The following is an 18,431-nucleotide window of genomic DNA, read 5'->3' as shown; positions in this document are numbered from 1 at the left end:
GGCAAATAATCATGAGATGCACTAATTGATTAAAATTGAATTGGTAAAATATTATATCTTGATGCATATTGATTAGAGTAGATTTAACTTAGATGCCCTTTTTAATTAATATTAATTATTAAATATTACTGAAATTTTATTTATATTTATTTATTATAATTTAAAATATTAATTACTATTATTTAAAACTAAGTAATAATTAACAAAAATAAATAAATACAAGTGGAGTCGTTAGTGGATCAGTTAATTTTCCACCAATATTTCTTTTTAACTAAAAAAAGAGATTGGAGTCTTCATTTGAAATGATGACTCCAAACTTTTACAAAAATTAGCTGTATGTGATAAGATTACAAGTGAGTGGTGGAATCCCAATTAATCAGTATTGTTGGCTCTTAATAATAATTAAATGAAGCCATTATCCTCTCCGTCTGACCAATGACGAGGAGGACGGAGGAATTGTCTGGAATGGGCTGTGGAAAGCGGATAAAGGTACTAAAAATTTGTTCCTTGTGGGGACGACTGCTCTCTCAAAGAGCCTATAACTTTGATGGTCTGTGTTCGTTGATTAGGAGCATGATTCTCCCAGTTATAGGTATGGAGTTCACGCAGTTGCTAGGGGGCCGAATGATTTTTTCAAATCATAGACCGACAGATGGCGTTGGAGGGGGTGCCGGTGGAGTTTTGAGAATATTCTTATTCTTATCAGGATCGACCCTAATAAAAATTCCATGAGCTTGGACCTTAACTGGTGCGACTTCTAGATTCACGTTCATGAGCTGTTGTTGAATAGGATGAATTTAGGCATCACTCTGCATATAGGGAATTGATTGGGTATTTTCCAGGATCTGGAGATGGACGAGGCAGGGCGAAAGTGGGGTGATTTGTTATGTACCCGGGTAGCTATCAATGTCAATAATCCACTAAAACGAGCACTGAAAATTCGTACAAAGATGGGGGATGAGCACCTAGTAAATTTTACTTACGAACGGATTCTGAACTTTTGTTACCTCTACGGGCGGCTAGGCCACATAGGGAAGTATTCTGAGCAAAGGTTCCAAGAGGGTATTTGTTGATTCGAGAGCGAAAACCCCGTACGACTCTTGGTTGCATGCCCCCGCGCCACTTAGGGGTCGACTCCAAGCCCAAAAGACAAAATGAATAGCTGGTTGGCTATCAACAAGCACCAAGATTTAGGGAAAAAGAGAGGAGCGGCCATTTTTGGAGACTTCAGTTAAGCAGCAAGCAACAGTGCTAATGGGTCTCGGTTCTCAAGAGGGGATCGTATGTAAGGAGGTCGATCCACGACAGTAGGGCAAAGGAGGTTGTGAACATCAATCTCGAGCGCTCGAATTCGGGAATGTTAAGCATGGATTGGGATCGAGTCAGTAGAAGCTTGAGACATGAGGAACAGATGGTGACCAAAGAGGTGGATGGGCAGGCCGAGCTTCTTATTCAGAAGGGGGAAAATCAGATGCAACAAGACGACATCCAGCCTGCATCCAACCCTATACCAACACTACTCTCTTCACGAAGATATCATTGATCAACATTCCACTTCATTTTGCAGCATCTATGATTCGACGTAGATGCTTCTCTGTTAAGAGAGTGTAAAATTGTAAAGCAAATGCGCAGGGAAGCCATGGAAACAATCAACAAGAATTTCATTCAAGAAGTAGAAGTTTTGCAGTTGTTGTAATCAACTTACAGTTGAAGAAGACAAAGTCCTGTTTATAGGCAAATAACAGAGTAAACTGCTAACAACTAATAAACTGACTAAAGGAACTAATAAAGCATGGGAACGCTTCTATAAGTGAAAACACAACTTAAGGCAATGGCTATAAGAAAACGTAATTCCACTAAGTATAAAAGGTGTTATTCTTATCAAAAGTGCGACAGCAATTTTAGGTACTGTAGCTATTCTCCTTCCTTCCCTCCTTCTTTCCTTCATCTGAGCATGACTGCAGTTGCTTTTTTATAGCCCCTTCTCAAGTTGGACTTGTCAAGACATTGATAAGTCCCAACTTGGAAACAAAAGAGGCAAAGCTTGGTCCTGGAAGTGCCTTAGTGAAGATATCTGCAATCTGATTTCTTGAAGCTATGTGCTGAGGAGCCAAGAAACCTTCCTTATACTTGTCACGCACTATGTGACAATCAATTTTCAAGTGTTTTGTTCTTTCATGAAACACGGGATTAGCTGTAATGTGAAGTGCAGATTGATTGTCACATAGAAATGGAATAGGGGTAGGCACCTTGAGAATTCTCCAAGCAAATTATGTATCCAAATGAGCTCACAGGTTGCAGATGCCATGCTCCTGTATTCTGCTTCCACAGTAGATCGTGACACAATTGTTTGTTTCTTGGTTTCCAAGAAATTAGTCCTCCCAAAAATATGCAGAAACCACTCACTAATCTTCTTGTATCCTTGCAACTGGCACAATCAGCATCGCAGTATGAAACTAAGTCAAAATTCTGCGTGACTGGAAAGTATAAACCTCTGTGAAGGGTTCCTTTCAAGTATTTAACGAGGTGTATTTCAGCATTCCAGTGTTGTTGACATGGGTGTTGCATGTACTGACTTAGTTGTTGAGTTGCAAAACATATGTCCGGTCTACTGAATCCCAGGCACAACAGCTTTCCTAATAATTTTCTATATTTCTCTGGATTTTCCAGTTGTTCTTCTTCAAATTCACTAAGTTTGATTCCAGAAGGTAGTGGTGTTGCTGCTGCTTTTGCATTTTCCATACTTGCATCTTTGATAATGTCAGTAATATACTTTGTTTGTGTTGTGGACATACCTATTTCTGATCTTGCAATCTCAAGACCTAGGAAATATCTTGTTGTTCCCAAATCTTTAATAGTGAATATCTTGTCCATATATTTCTTTATCTCTGAAATTTCATCCTCTGAATGTCCTGTGACTAAAACATCATCTACATACACAAGTAAACAATATAATCCAGTAGATGTAGTTTTAGTAAACAAGCAATAGTCATATTTGGATTGTACAAATCCATAAGCTTTAAATTTGGAAGTAAACTCATGATTCCATTGTCTAGAGGCTTGTTTCAAGCTATATATGGACCTTTTGAGCTTAGAAACATGATCCTTTTGAATGTCATGCCCTTCAGGAGCCTGCATATACAATTCTTCATCTATAAAGCCATGTAAGAATGCATTAGTGATATCCAATTGATGAACATGCCAGTTAAGTTTTGTAGCTACAACCAATAATATTTTAACAGTAACTGTTTTGGCTACAGGTGAGAAGCTGTCCAAGAAATCAATTCCAGGTATTTGATTATATCCCTTAGCAACTAATCTTACCTTATATCTCTCAATAGTGCTATCAGAGTTAAGCTTAACTTTGTACACCCATTTACAACCTATTGTTCTTTTATTTTCAGGCAACTTAACTATGTCCCATGTGTTATTCCTTTCCAATGCATCTAATTATGCCCTCATAGCATTTTTTCGTTCTTTTCTTTTGATGACTTGGTTATAAGTTTTTGGTTCTTGTTCATGAGAATTAGCAACAAGGAGACAAGCATGCATATCTGAACTATAAGTGGCTGTAAATAAATCAGTTTGTTCTGAAACTTGTGAACATATAAAGTCCTGCAATCTTATAGGTCTAGAAGTGATTCTAGATGATCTCTTAGGTATGTTAGACGGTTCAGGTTGTGTGTGAAGTGTCTGATCCTGTAATGGTTCCAAAGTATGTTCAGCATTATCTCAAATATCATCATCATTTTCCAGTAAGTTAGTTACAGAGTTTAAGGCAGGTGTGGAGCAGGTTATGGGGTCAGCTTGCCGACCTATGTAAGGGAAAATATGTTCTTGAAAGGTAACATCCCTTGACACTATGATTATCCCATTTTTAATGTCATAAAGTTTATAACCTTCTTGATTATTAGCATGTCCAAGTAGAACACATTTAGAGGCTCTAGGATCAAACTTGGATTTATTACGAAATGTGTTTGTACCAAAACATAAACAGCCAAAGATTCTAAGGTGAGTGCAATTAACAAGTTTCTTGTATAATGTTTCATAAGGTGTTTTCCATTTTAAAAGAGGTGTGGGGATTCTATTTATAATGTAAGTAGCAGTTAAAATGGCTTCTGTCCAAAATATTTTTGGAAGGTTAGATTGAAAAATAAGAGATCTAGCAACTTGTAAAAGATGTTTATGCTTTCTTTCAACTATGCCATTTTTTTGTTGTGGTGTATAGGTACATGAAGTTTGATGAATTATACACACTACCATTAAAGAAATCTTGACATTGTGTGCTTTGAAATTCAGTACCATTGTCAGACCATGTAAAATTACAGGCAGCTTGTCCAGTATTTCTTCACCAAAGCAACTGCAGTTGTGCTCAGATGAAGGAAAGAAGGAGGGAAGGAAGGAGAAGAGCTATAGTACCTGAAATCGCTGTCTGTAGTGGAAGCTCCTGATTCCATTCCTCCAAAGTATTTTTGAAGTTCACTTCTCACAATTTTTATAAAACTTCCTTCACTTGTTGCATTGTGAGCTTGCTCTCTGATCTGCAGCCATGGGAGCCTTGTTGCTTCCTTTTCTTTGTTCAACAATAGTCTTGTACCAATCGGGATATCCATAGATTTCAAAGCAAACTTCTTTGGTGTGCCCAGATTTCCCACATTTCTTGCAGATTTGAGATTTCTTGTCTGCATTGGTTTTCTTTTTCTGAAATCCCTTTGGCCTTTCATACGTTCTTGTAATCTGCATAGCCATGTTTTGTGGTGGACATGAATTGCTGGTATTGAGTTCCCTTTGGCTTTCCATTCTTAAGACCATGGAATAGGCCCTGCTTGTGCTAGGAAGTGGATCCATCATCAAGATCTAACTTCTTGATTGCTCATAGGCTTCATTTAGTCCCACTAGGAACTGCATCAATTGGTCTGATTCTTGCATTTCTGTAATAATCTTCATTGCCCCACAACTGCATTCTGGAGTTGGTACAAAGCAGGCCAATTCGTCCCAGATTTTCTTCAATTTAGAGAAATAAGCAAACACAGAAAGATTACCTTGAGTGGTTGAAATCATCTCCCTTTTCAGCCGATAGATTATTGGACCATTACTCGGCCCAAATCTGGTTTCTAGCTCAGTCCATAGATCTTTTGAAGTCTTGGTGTACATGAAACTTTCAACGATATCTTTGGATATTGAATTTAATATCCAACAAGTCACCATGTTGTCAGCCCTCACCCATTGTTCAAGTTCATGTCCCCACTACTTTCCCAATTCATCCCCAATCATGTCCCTCAATATGAAAACCTTAACACAGGCCTTAGCCAAGGACTCCGCTGTCATCAAGAAGACTGTACAAACTACAAACTCATCGATTAGACTGCCTCCGTTAGCCCTGGCCTTGCCTGAAAATTGACTCAAGTATGTCTCGTGACACCCACGTGCATACTGTCTACCCTATCGTCTGCGTCTGGGTGTTGGATAAAAAGGTGTCGGATGCAGCAGATATAACACGAGACCCTCCAATTCCAAGAAAAGCTATGCGAAATCAAGAACCATTTATAGAGATGAAATCAAGTAGGCTGTGACAAAGAGAGATTCTTGAAGGATCTTGCAATCTTGAACAAAGAGAGAAGAAAAGCAGGGGCAACCGAAGAGTTTTCTGAAAACCCCACTGCTTAAAACCCTGAAAAATCAACGGAGGGGTTAGGGTTTAGTACCATTATTTGAGGGTTTTCATTTGGGTTTATTACTCCAGTTGATGGCAGCGAAGATGGGTTTGTTCACTAATCAGCGCACCGAGGAGAAGCAGCAATGGAGGTGGGTGCAATACAAAAATTCAAGAAAGAATACCTGGGTTTGAAAAGCCGGAGCAGTAGAGAAGAAAGGGCAAGAAAAAAGAAAAGAAATTAAGTTGCCGACTTCTCTCTTCTCTTTGTTTGTATCTATGGCTGGTAACAAAGAAACACGGTCATTTTGATGTGCCAATAAACAAGGGTCAGATTTGATTTGTGTGCCAAAGCATGTGTGGTTGGGCCAAAAGCTCGACTATATGAAATCTTTAGAGCACAGACTCCTCTTTGGAATATGGTGCTTCAAAAAGAGACTTCTAATGCTGATGAGGATCTTGAGCTTTTTAAAGATTGTGAGTTGATTCTGAGTGTTAATCGGCCAACTGCATACGCAATGGGAATGCAGATAAGGTAGGCTGGTGGAGCTCATAGCTCTTGCCTCGCATGTGCACCCCTTGATAGCGGCAACCACAGCTCTACATTGCTGTCATTTTTTTATTATTGTTTGTGAGGTGCATGAAATTTGCTGCATTTTTATCTTTGCTTTGTGATTAACAGTGAGGTTCCTTCTATAGCTCCTTATGCATGGCTGGTATATTCTGAAACAAAGAGAGGTTTGGTAAGAAAGAAACATGGTCCTTCTGATATGCCAATATCTCCAGATCATATTGGTCTATGTGCCAAAGCATGTGTGCTGGGTCGAAACCTCGAATATGATTCTTCATTTGATTCGAGCACTGAGCGAAAGAAAGTGAGAGTATCATGCAGTTGTTGCTGGCCAGCCCATGTTCCACTTTCTGGGAGTGCTAAGACTGTAGCATCCCTGTGATCCATGTGATCATGGCAGCAGTGGCAACACATTCCTATGGTGGAGGATAAGATAAGGGAGTCAACCTTTTGGAGAAGTATGGCTTAAGTCCTCTACATTGAAGGGAGAACGACACAAGGAAACAGTGGGATGAAAATGTTGGCAAAATCTTCATTAAATATAATAGACATGAATCCATGGACCAAAGTGATTATACATTTAAGCCTGGGTGGAAAGATACTTTCCAAATGAACCAGAGATAAGGAAGGTGTCTTGCGATTCAACTCTTGATCCACGAAGAAAATCGTATCTTATTCAAAATCTAATGACTAGTCGCTAGATAGCTTCTCAGCAATCAAAAACTGATGAAGTTGAAGATGGAGAATTGCTTGGATGTTTGCCATCGTTTCGTGATTCTGAGAGCGAGAGGGCAGCACGAGTAGTAGTGGATGTGACAACAAGGGGGTATGACGTAAACATCATCAAACATGACCCAGCGGCAATGCAACCCCCAAAGAGGGGACTACATTTAACGGATGAGGATATTTAATCCATATCGGCAGTAGACTACTATGTAGACCTATCGGTCGCCATGAAAATCTTAGTATGGAACTAGTAGGGGCTAGGGCTCCTTTAGAAAGTTTATACCTTAATGGAGCAGATTAGTCTCTATTGCCACAGCTTGGTTTTCCCTCCAAAACCAAGTGCAAGACTAGGAGAGCTGAGCAACTGAAAGAATGGATGAATTACATTTGGTTCCATTAGTTAAGGAATTTTTACTTTTTGTCGCATAATTTTAAAAGGTGGCACTTTTAATTCCATGACATCTTTCCGTTAGATGTTTAACAGAAAAGACCACGTGGCCGTTAAGTGCATGGAACCAAAATTGCTATTGTTTAAAAGTTATGGAACAAAAAATGAGAATCTAGTAATATATTGGACCAAAAGTGTAAAGATTCTAACAACCTCATACTATTTTCTGTTAAAATATTTAACAAAAATGTGTTATGGGACCAAAAGTGCTATATTTAAGAAATTACGAAACCAAAAATGAGAATTTAATAATCAATGAAATCAAAAGTAAAAATGCCCTAAATTATGAGACGAAAAGTGTTATTCCCCTTCCTTACAATTGTGTATCTGACAGGTCTTCTACTAGCTAGAAGAAATCTAGGAGTACTCAAACCATTCTGGAACCATATCCCATTAAGCATCGTAGATACAATTTAAAATTAGATTACACACATCAACATGAATCCTTTTAAGAAAAGAAAATATTTGCAGCAAATATCATAATTTTAAAACAAATAATGTTAGTGGCGAGATGCTAACAATAAAGTAAAATTGCAATTGATAATGTGTAATAAGTAATAATAATTTCTTCCTCGTGATCTGCTCCAGCAATTAATCGTATTTACCTCATACAAAACACTAATCGACACAAAATTTCCCCCGGACAACAAGAAAATGACAACATAAACCTTTGAAAAGAAAAAAAAATCACTATGCCCTCTACATAGGAGATTGGGGAAAAATGCAACCAATCTTGTGATATTGAAAAAATGAGTAAATTATTTTTTTTTGAAAGTAAAAATAGTAATTTATTTTTTTTGTATTTTTTAAAATATATTAATTTATCTTCTTATATTTTTTAAAATAAAGTAATTTATTTTTTTAAATTTTATTTTAAAAGTACAGAAAATAAAATGCTATTTTTTTTTATAATATGCTATACAAGAAAGAACACTAGATTAATCTAAGGGCGGGCCAGTCCATTAAGATGCATTCGTTTCATGTACCAACATATTTCTTGCTCTTTTATAAGTGACGTGATCTGAAACTTCAGTCCTTATTGAATTTGGGGAGTGTTGCAAAACTTTCTTCTTTCAAAATAATGATTTTTTTGTAGAAAAAAAGTTGGAAGTTATAGCAAAATTAAAAGTGGGTACTGTTTGTAAAAAAGTGAAAAATAGATAAAAATTAAATTGAATAGTATTCTGAGAAAAATCATTTCTAAAATCCAGTTAATTGATTACAGACCATTTTGTCCCTATGTGTCAAAGATACTACTTTTTGCTTATTATTTAACTTGTTATTTGTCAATAATAATTATTTTCTACAAAAACTACTAAATTCTATTTCGATTAGTATATTTATATTTATTTTTTAAAAATATTACAAAAAATATGTTTAATCGAATAATAATATATTACCGAAATAATATAATTAGATGATATAGCAAATAGAATATTAAATATGTAAAATTGTAAATGTGATTATTGTTAAATTATTCAAATTATTTTGAAACTCCAATATCGATTATAAATAGATAATTATAAAAATAAATTAAAAATAATAAAGTTTAATTAAGATTAATATAATAAAGGTAAAGTAGTCAAAATAAAGTTGAATTTACTTATAAAAAAAAAAGTGAAAGCAGCTAGAAGGGCCTTTTGGTATAAAAATAATTTTTTTGGTTGTTTCAAAAGTAGAAACTGACATTCCAAACACTGGATTAGACCTAAAATTCTTCGGATGTTCTTGGAGGCTTCTGACAATCATCCCGACGGCAATATATAGCAGCGACTCCCTGCTCCGTTCTTGCCGTTTCAAGAACAATCTTGCAGCACACGAACGCATAGCCTTGGATCAAACAGGCTGCAGATTGGTAATAACTGAACAGTTACATGCACGCTCGTTTCTATTCAATATATTAGCAATCAGACTCATCAGTTACAGAAAATAACTTACAACTCATCAGCCCTTCCCTCTTCCGACATAAATTCGTCTCTCTGCTGTCTTCCTATAAATTCCCCCCACTTCTCTTCATGATCCACACACACCAATCACTGCATGCAAATCCAATCATGGCTTACCCTACGAACCTCCTCGTCCTCCTGCTCGCGTCTTTCTTAGCATCATCCGCTACGATAATCTCGGCACGGAAGATCGACTCGACACCCACCCTTTTAGCGCGGCTGAAACTAGACGAAGAGGGGCCGAGTTCTTGCTGGGACGCGCTGTTCGAGCTCCACTCTTGCAGCGGCGAGGTGCTGCTCTTCTTCCTCAACGGGGAGACTCATCTCGGCCCCGGCTGCTGCAGTGCCATCAGGATCATCGAGCACCAGTGCTGGCCCTCGATGCTCGGATCGCTGGGTTTAACCGCAGAAGAAAGCGACATTCTTCGTGGCTATTGTGACGCGGCGTCCGCCGCCGCTGCGCCGCCGCCCGCGGCTTTGCATCAGTGCTATAACCTTCCACGCTTAGTTCCGTAATTATAGGCATTGAGAATGTAATAAGACTTGCTTTTGAGTAGTAATATGTTTAACTGCATGTGTTCTTAGTGTGAAAATTGTTCTTACAAAAGAAATGACAAATATTTTCAGAATCGGATCCGGATAGAATCGGTCAATTTTGACCGTTCTTCTTTTAGTCAACGTTCAGTTTTTTTTTTTAAGTACAAACAAGTTTGACCAATTTTTTACTGGTATTAACGGGTTTTGACCGATTCACATTGAATTTGACAAGACGAGTTTTACCACATGAATCGGGCTGAATACATGATCAGTTCATGATCAGACCGGCCGATCCGGTCCAGTTTTAAAAATAATGGAAATAAATGAATTTACTGCTTAGAATTTCTTTTAATTATACTAATATTAATTCAACAAATTAATAATATATAGATTCAGTCAAAATTATTAATATATTCTTGAAAACAAATTACATTAATATAACTTAAAAAATGAATTAAATTATGATAAAATCACAAATTTATGTAAAATAAAATATGAGATATAAACAATGAACTCGAACTTGTTCATAAACCTCAAATTTACTATTTCAGTGGATTTGTTCAAATAGTATAATATGTTTGGGCCAAACCGTGAACCCAACCCATCAACAATTTTATGGATCTAGAATCCGATCCAAGTCTAAATAAAAGAAAAATGAATTAATAAAATTAATGCTAAAACTAAAATTTTGTCTATAATCAATCAACATTTGGACAGTTTTATGGCCTAAATATTTATCATTATTTTTAGCAAAAGTTAATTTTTTTTATGTCACTTGCAAAAATAACAACTAGTAATTGTCGCATATCTGTAATTAATTTATGCACATCATTTTTTTTGTCAATAATAAAAATTATATTTTTTACAGTGCCCAATGATAGAAAAATGGTGATTAGTTCTTCAAATTTGACAGACGTAAAAGGTCAAATAATTTTAGCTAGAGAGAGCCAAGGATCACTACTCTTTTCATATAACACCCACACAAAATTTCACATAAATAAATGAAATGTGATGTTTGAAAATTCTTAAGTTTTTCGAGACTACAAAAATAGAGAAAATTATATTGGTTTGGCAATAGGGCTCCAAATACATTAAAAATGACGTAGAACGAGAAGGTGGATACATTTTAGAGTGTTTGGACCTGCAAAAAATCGAAATATAGTGTGTGAAGTGTGTGGTTAGAAGGCAAAATTTTAAATGTACATGATCGTTTGTTTTTAAGGAGACCCCCAACTCCTTACTACGATTGTAGAAAGGGGCCACCTTTTATCACGAAATTATGTCATTTTGATTACTATTAGGATGATTCTTTGAGTTTTTTTTTTTTTTTTTCATTTTTCAACAATTTTAACTATTTTTTCATATTTTCTGTAATTTTCATATACTTTGGCCTCATTACTATGTATGTTGTGAGGGGCTATGGTTCTATAATCAAATTCCCATCATTTCAATCATTGTTGGGGCAATTCTTTGATTTTTTCTATTTTCAGTCTATTTTAATAATTTTTTGTGTGTTTTATTTTAGTTTTTATTTGGATCTCAAATTTTATCAAATCACTGCTAGTATGTTAGGATAATTTTAGACTAGTTTTATAAATTTATGAGATAGTTTAAACTTTGACCTGTTTTTGAAGCATATTGCATATATTAATACTCTTGCTTTTAAATACCTGCAAGCTCTATTGTGAGAAGCATCTAGTAACCTAGGGGTGTGGGTAGGGTAAGCCCCTATGCAGATTCTTAGATTAGTTCAAAGACCCATACCCAAACTCATATTATTAGACCCAGACCTATTAAGAAAATATAGATTGAATTTGAGTTGGGTCTTTACCCATCAATAGCTATGGGTCTATGTACCCAATTTGGACCATATATATATATATATGACATTTCCACCATAAGAGTCTGGAGATTATGGGTCTATCTTATCGAAATAAACAAAGTCAAATATCTGTTTAAAATATTTTCAAATAAATTAGATGGATCATTTCTATTAAACTCCATGACAGAAAAAAAAAAAAAAAAGTATTGAGTTTGTTGAGAGCTTGTTCGAAAAAAAAGAAAATGCTAATATTAAAAAATAAACTGTCAGCAATTAAGTCTACAACGATGAAGACATGCAACATGCTGCATGTTAGGCAATGGCATAACCATGTATACCCTTACTGTCAGAAACAAGAAAGCCCCTATTTGGGACAAAAATTCGGGTTACCCAACAGAAACCCAAGCTGGAACTGGACAAGAATAAAAAGAATTTTTTACAAGACAAAGTAAATTTTAAAAAATATAAAAAAAATCAAAAGTAGGAATGTTGGCAGAAGACAACAAAAGCCAATAGTCAGAAAGTTGGAAATCCAACTAGCAATCAAGTGACCGACAAATTATCATGGCCAACAGCTGGAAAGAATAAGAAGATGACAAACACAATAAATCCAAAAAAAACAAGAAGATGACGAACACAGTGATGTCATCGAAAATCAAGTTTGAAGTCCATATTTGTAGCCCGCAGACGACTATACACAAAGGAGCGATAAAGCAGATGGGGATCATCAGAAATCTTCTCCAACTCCTCAAAGCATAATATTTCGAGTTCTGAATCTATGTATTTTCAAATTTCTTGGTTTATGGGGGTTTCCCCAATAAATTATATGAGGGGTTAAATAGTTGTCTCCTCCAACGGAGGATATAATATCGATGTAATATTTTATATATTTTTTCAATAAAAATAAGGCTTCTGTTCAACTTGTTTGTTCAAAATTCATATTAAATCCCTATATCGAAGTGTCTTCTACGCCCTAAGATAGGAAATGAAATAAGGTTGTTGCAATTTTATATATTTCTTTAATTGTGTTGTTTGTTACTGAAAGAGCGGTAATGTGGTTGGAGGAAGTTTGTACAATCGAGGACTTGAAATACCTAGGAACAAGACGGTCGAAAAAATGTACAAATTTATGAAGCTTTAATTTATTTCGGAAGAATGTTGGGCCTAACTTGGAGCATGTAATCTCCTATGGTTAATTTTGAGCTAGAAGGACAAAAAATGGTCATAAAATGGGCTGAAAGATCAAAATCACGAATATTTAAAAATTATAGGACCAAAATTGCCAACTCTAAAATTGAAGAATCAAAATTGCAATAAGCCCATATTTAAATTTGGATTTTAAAATAAATGATTATAAAAGTAATAAGTTGATTTGAATTAGCAATAATATATTATGTCATTTACAATGTGTTAGATTTACCAATGTCGTCTTAAATTTCCTATTTTTTCTTTTCATTTCTACTAATAATTTATCAATAAATTCACGATTGATTGAGACACAATTCACAAATAACTCCTTCTCATTTGAAATTTATAACAAAATATGTAATAAATAATACCTAGAATAATTAATATATTTGTATAACTAATTATTTAATAATAATATTATTGATTAAAAATTGTACAGAATTAATGATAAATCATTTTAAGGTTTTCAGATTTGTTCACACAAATTTAAATAAATTAATTGATAATAATCTAATTGAATTAAAACAAAAAAAAAAAAAAAGCATCTTTTAGTTCCAAAATTGGTACAGTAACCTAGGGTCTTGATGTGTAAAAACAGAACTTAGGCCCAGTTTATATTTTCTTAATGGATCTGAACATGAATCTTGATCTAACGATATGCTTTCGGCTTCTGTATGAATCTTTTCTTCTTCTTTTCTTTTTCCTCCCTATAGATAAGATTTGGGGGTGGTTGACGATTCAAGTTGGATCACGAAGCTCAATTTTGAGCTCGATTCAAGCTCGAAGTCAGCTCGAGTTGAGCTCAATTCCCTTTGTTTATCAACTCACGAGCTTTTTTCTATTTTTTTTATTTTTTATATATTTTATTTTTAAAATTTTTATATATTTAATTTCATATTAAATACTTATCAATTTTATACTCAAAATTAACCTTATATTATAATTATTAATCAATATCATACATTTTATTTTGAATACTAATAAATTATGGTACAAATGCATTTAATCCTTATACAAAAACAAATTTAATCAACAACTTAGTAAATTAAAATAATTTTTATAAAATATTTATTTAATATGACACATATAAACTTTATATAGTAAATATAAACTTTATGTTATATTTAAATTGACAAGTAATTCACTTATGATTTTCTTTTTATCTATTTCTGAGTTTTATATTTATATCGACATGCATACTATGCATTATGCAATCATTTTATCACTTATAAATTTATGTTGAAATTTAGTATTTCCTATTAATTAATCTAAAAATAATGGTAATAATAATAATGATGATGATGGTTATATAATTTTAATTATATTTTTATATATAATGGGATCAAAAAGTTTAATCAACAATTACGGTATCTTAAAATTCAAGTACCCGATTCATACCAAATTTAAATATAAGACTGTATTAGATCATATCAGACGATATGATAAAATCATATGGCCTGATTCAACGATACACTGTATTGAATAAGTACTCTTATTCAGAATACGATATCTTAGCATCCGATATCCAAAAAGTTAACCAAATGTATTTTTCTGTGAATTTGATATCTAACAATTTGATTTGAGTTTTGATAGCCCAATTAACTCATGTTGTTTAATAATGTAAGATTCAATGTGATACTAAATATTTATAAATATATAAATTTATCGCAGATTGTGAACATTAATCTCAACATAAAATATTTTTATGTATTTCAATTGCATTATTCCAGATAATGGATACTTTTCTACAATTTTGGTATGGATACTGATTAGTAGTTTATATTGAAAACAATAAATTAAAATATCATAGTATATATTTTGGTATATTTATAGTATGTATTATGCAATCTATTTATTTTATTACTTATAAATTTATGTAAAACTTCGATGATTCTCATGATTCACTCTAATAACAATAATAATAAATTTAGCTCTCGAGCTCAAGCTCACCAAAAAAAAATCGAGCTTGATTCATTTACACCCCTATACAATATTTTTTAAATAATAATAAGGATAGAAGAATAGTATTAAGCAAAAAACATAAAGCAAACCGAGAGAAAAAGTATCAAATGGTGAAGACTTAGCTCTGGAGAAAGACAAAAAAGGCCACAAAAGAAACTCATAACACCAAGAATATGGAAAAAGTATTTCCCCCTCTGTTATGGGAGGAAAAATAGAAAAAGAAACTTTGATGGTGCTAAGACAACTCGGGATTCACTTCAAGAGATGATAAACCTGGTAAAACACCTTGAAGCAATAAGAGATGATAAGCTTTTGGCAAACAAAAACTTAGTACATTAACCTTAAATTGCTGCCCCATCATTGAACTACATATATATATCAGTGAAAGAAAGTTCTAATTCTCCCAACTAAGAATATGCTCAGAAAGAGGATGTGGCAAACATTAAAAAAGAAATAACCACAACCTTAGCTCCAATATAGGATCTCAAATTACTGCTACTAAGGAAGCACCATGATGTTTCTGACTTATCCACCTCATTAGAAAGTCATCAGTAAACAACCCTTTTCTTTCCTTCATGTCAAAATACCATCCTTTGTAGAAAAATGATGCCAGACTTGAAATTCACGCAGATAAAGAAGTTCATTCGGAATAGTTTGCTTTAACTATATATTAAATTTTCAACAATACATGGAAATAGATAACAAAAGATACAAATTTAAGTCCAAAAGCATGACTTACAATATTAGCAGTGAGGCGATCCTTCACAACCATCTTGCACATTATGGTGATGCTGAAGCAAACTAAAAGACCATTTCCTCTAAGTCACTGTTGTACTGATGGCTTTGAAACTTTATCATTTGCCCTTGCTTTTAGTGTTTAAATAAACTAGGACATATACCTTAAATTGATGTTCTAGCATTGTCCTACAATCAGACATGACTCCTAATCCCAATCAAATCAAAGAAAGAGATACTTGTAATTTTCAGCCACTAATAATTGTTGATCTCCAACCATCATTTAAGCACCAAAGCAGCTTCGGATTCACTTTGAAACAAGAAGCACGTATGCATTTGATTTCTTGCTGAAATTCCACCTAAAACTAGGACACATTTAAAATTTAATTCTAAAGCTAGGACATGGAGAAAATATATTAAACAAGACAAAACAAATGGATTTGGGAGTATAATTTCTAGCACATTTGCATAAGACTTTCATCTGACACTTTCCTTTGCCTCTCATAATAAATAGCAATTACCTTAAGAGGAAACACTATTTGGTGCTCTAGCAATGACCTACATACTTCAACAAAAGATTTTAGTTCTATTTTTCCTAATTAAGAATGCTTAAAAAGAGACATCTGTGGCCATCATTAAATAAGAAATAACTACAAGTAATATAAGATCTCAAATTACTGGTCTTAGGAAGCACCATCATCTTAATAGAACCTAAGAACCACCTAATTCAAAAGTCATCTGTAGACAACGCTTTTCCTCCTACATGTCAAAATATCCTTCTTTGTAGAGAATGATGTCAGACGTGGAAAGTCATGCAGATTAAGAACTTCTCTCGGGATATGTTTCTTCAACTACAAAATATGAAAATAGGTAACAAAAGATACAAATCCAAATCCAAAAGCATGACTTACAAGTATTAACAGTAGGAGATCCATCACAACCATTGCTTATTCCCAACCATCAATATAAGATGGTTTGCAATGTGCAATAAACTTCAATGGATCAGGGCTCCCATAATTGTAGACGTTTTTGTTCAAGACAACTAGAAACTAATGTAAGATTTAGAAAGAAAAAAAGCAAGATATATTAATATGTTATCAAGAACCAAAAAGATTAATCTTTTGAGTCCTATTCTCATCATACTAGCCATTTCAATGACAAACTCCACTTCTGAACTTCGGAACTCGCAGTCAGTATAATTTTATAACTAAGAATTTGTAGATTCTCTGCTATACAATTCTAACAAAGAACACAAAATTACATTCAGATAAAGCCTTAGTCATGCTCAAATTGTTGATTAATCAACACATGGGTCATGAAGCACATATACAGTAGGCTGCTCTCATGAGTTTCGATGTACACATCAATTTCAGACTCTTCATGATTAGAAGAAGAGACTAGTACATAATTAAGCATTGCTTCATGAGAAGAGTGTTGCCCCAAGAAAAGGGACTAAAAAGTTAATTAAAAGTACATGTACAAGATACTCTATAAGACAATCAATGAGAAAAATAATTATGAGCAATGGAATTGAAAACAAAAAATAAAATGTAAAATGTAAAAATGAACCATAAAAAAATGACATAAAAAAAATCAAGGAATGTCAAAACAAAGAAAAAAAAATGCAATGCAAAAAATCAGAAATTAAAAAATAAAAATATGAAAAAATACAAAAGTTAAAATCAAGAACTATCAAGAAAACACAAAAGAAGATTAAAAATAATAAAAAGCAAACATATTTAACAAGAAGAAAGAATAAACCAAAACAAAAACCATTTCAGTCAATTGAAATATAAAATATGGGGAAAAGAATACAAAAGTCAAGGAAAGTATCGATTAAAACAGAAAATAAAATAATAAATAATAAAAAGTTAAGTATCCAAAAGGTATAAATTAAGAAATTGCAAAATTGAATCAAAAACTGAAAAAAAGAAGTATCAAGAACACACAAGACAAGAAGAAGACCACACGCTGATCTGCATTATTCGCCTCTTTTTCTTTTGATGTGTTTCCATGGAGTTTTCGAGAGTATTCTTCCATCACTGCATCTTCGATCGATCTTACGACCACTTTCGAATCCCATTCATTCCACTCAAAAGAATTGAAAACAAATACAAGTAAGAAGTTTAAAAACTATGAACAATCAAATATCATAAAAGAATTTTTCTTTCTCGATCCCGAGAAAAAACAACTTAATTGAGAATTGAAAAGAAAACCCATCAAAGGAAAAAACAAAAGAGTGATGGAATTGAGAACCAGAATAGCGAGCAACCTATTTGTGTTGAACAAAAACTTATACCGTTATGTGTGAACACAATGCATTGATTTTGGGCTGATAACAGTCTCTCAAGGCCCAATAAGATATTAAGGGTATGGGCCTAAATTCAATTTATAATCTCAAAAATTATTAGAATCATTCGGTCCGTGAATCACCAATGGCACGAATTTATGTATATCTATAAAAGAAATGGTAAATTACATTGACACCCTATGAGGTTATGTTAAAATATACAAACTTCCTCTATTTATTACAAATTTATAATTATACCCTATTTAAATACAAAACTTACACAAACACCCAGTTTTTGTAACACCTAACCTCGGGGAGTATCAATACAATTTACCCTTAAAAAAATAAGGGTACAACGACTACATTAAATTTGCAACAAAACATGAAAACAGGTAACAAAAGAAACAAATCCAAGCATGACTTACAGTATTAACAGTAGGAGATCCTTCACAACCCTATTGCAGACTGTTGTGATGTTGAAGCAATAAGAGATGATAAGCTTTTTGGCAAACAAAAAGACCGTTTCCTCTCAAGTCAATGTAGTACTGATAAC

General features: G+C 33.7%; 1 protein-coding gene across 1 annotated transcript; it reads left to right on the top strand.

Annotated features, from left to right (window-relative positions):
* Positions 1 to 9,081: 9,081 nt before the first annotated feature.
* LOC105177074 (egg cell-secreted protein 1.3-like) lies at positions 9,082 to 9,969 on the top strand. Its single transcript, XM_011100096.3, has one exon. The coding sequence runs from the start codon at positions 9,414 to 9,416 to the stop codon at positions 9,858 to 9,860; it is 447 nt and encodes a 148-aa protein (XP_011098398.1). The 5' UTR covers positions 9,082 to 9,413; the 3' UTR covers positions 9,861 to 9,969.
* Positions 9,970 to 18,431: the final 8,462 nt, after the last annotated feature.

The sequence above is a fragment of the Sesamum indicum genome, linkage group LG13 (assembly GCF_026168435.1).
Source record: "Sesamum indicum cultivar Baizhima isolate 11 linkage group LG13, ASM2616843v1, whole genome shotgun sequence".
NCBI lineage: Eukaryota > Viridiplantae > Streptophyta > Magnoliopsida > Lamiales > Pedaliaceae > Sesamum > Sesamum indicum.
This window is presented reverse-complemented; position numbering and strand designations above follow the sequence as displayed.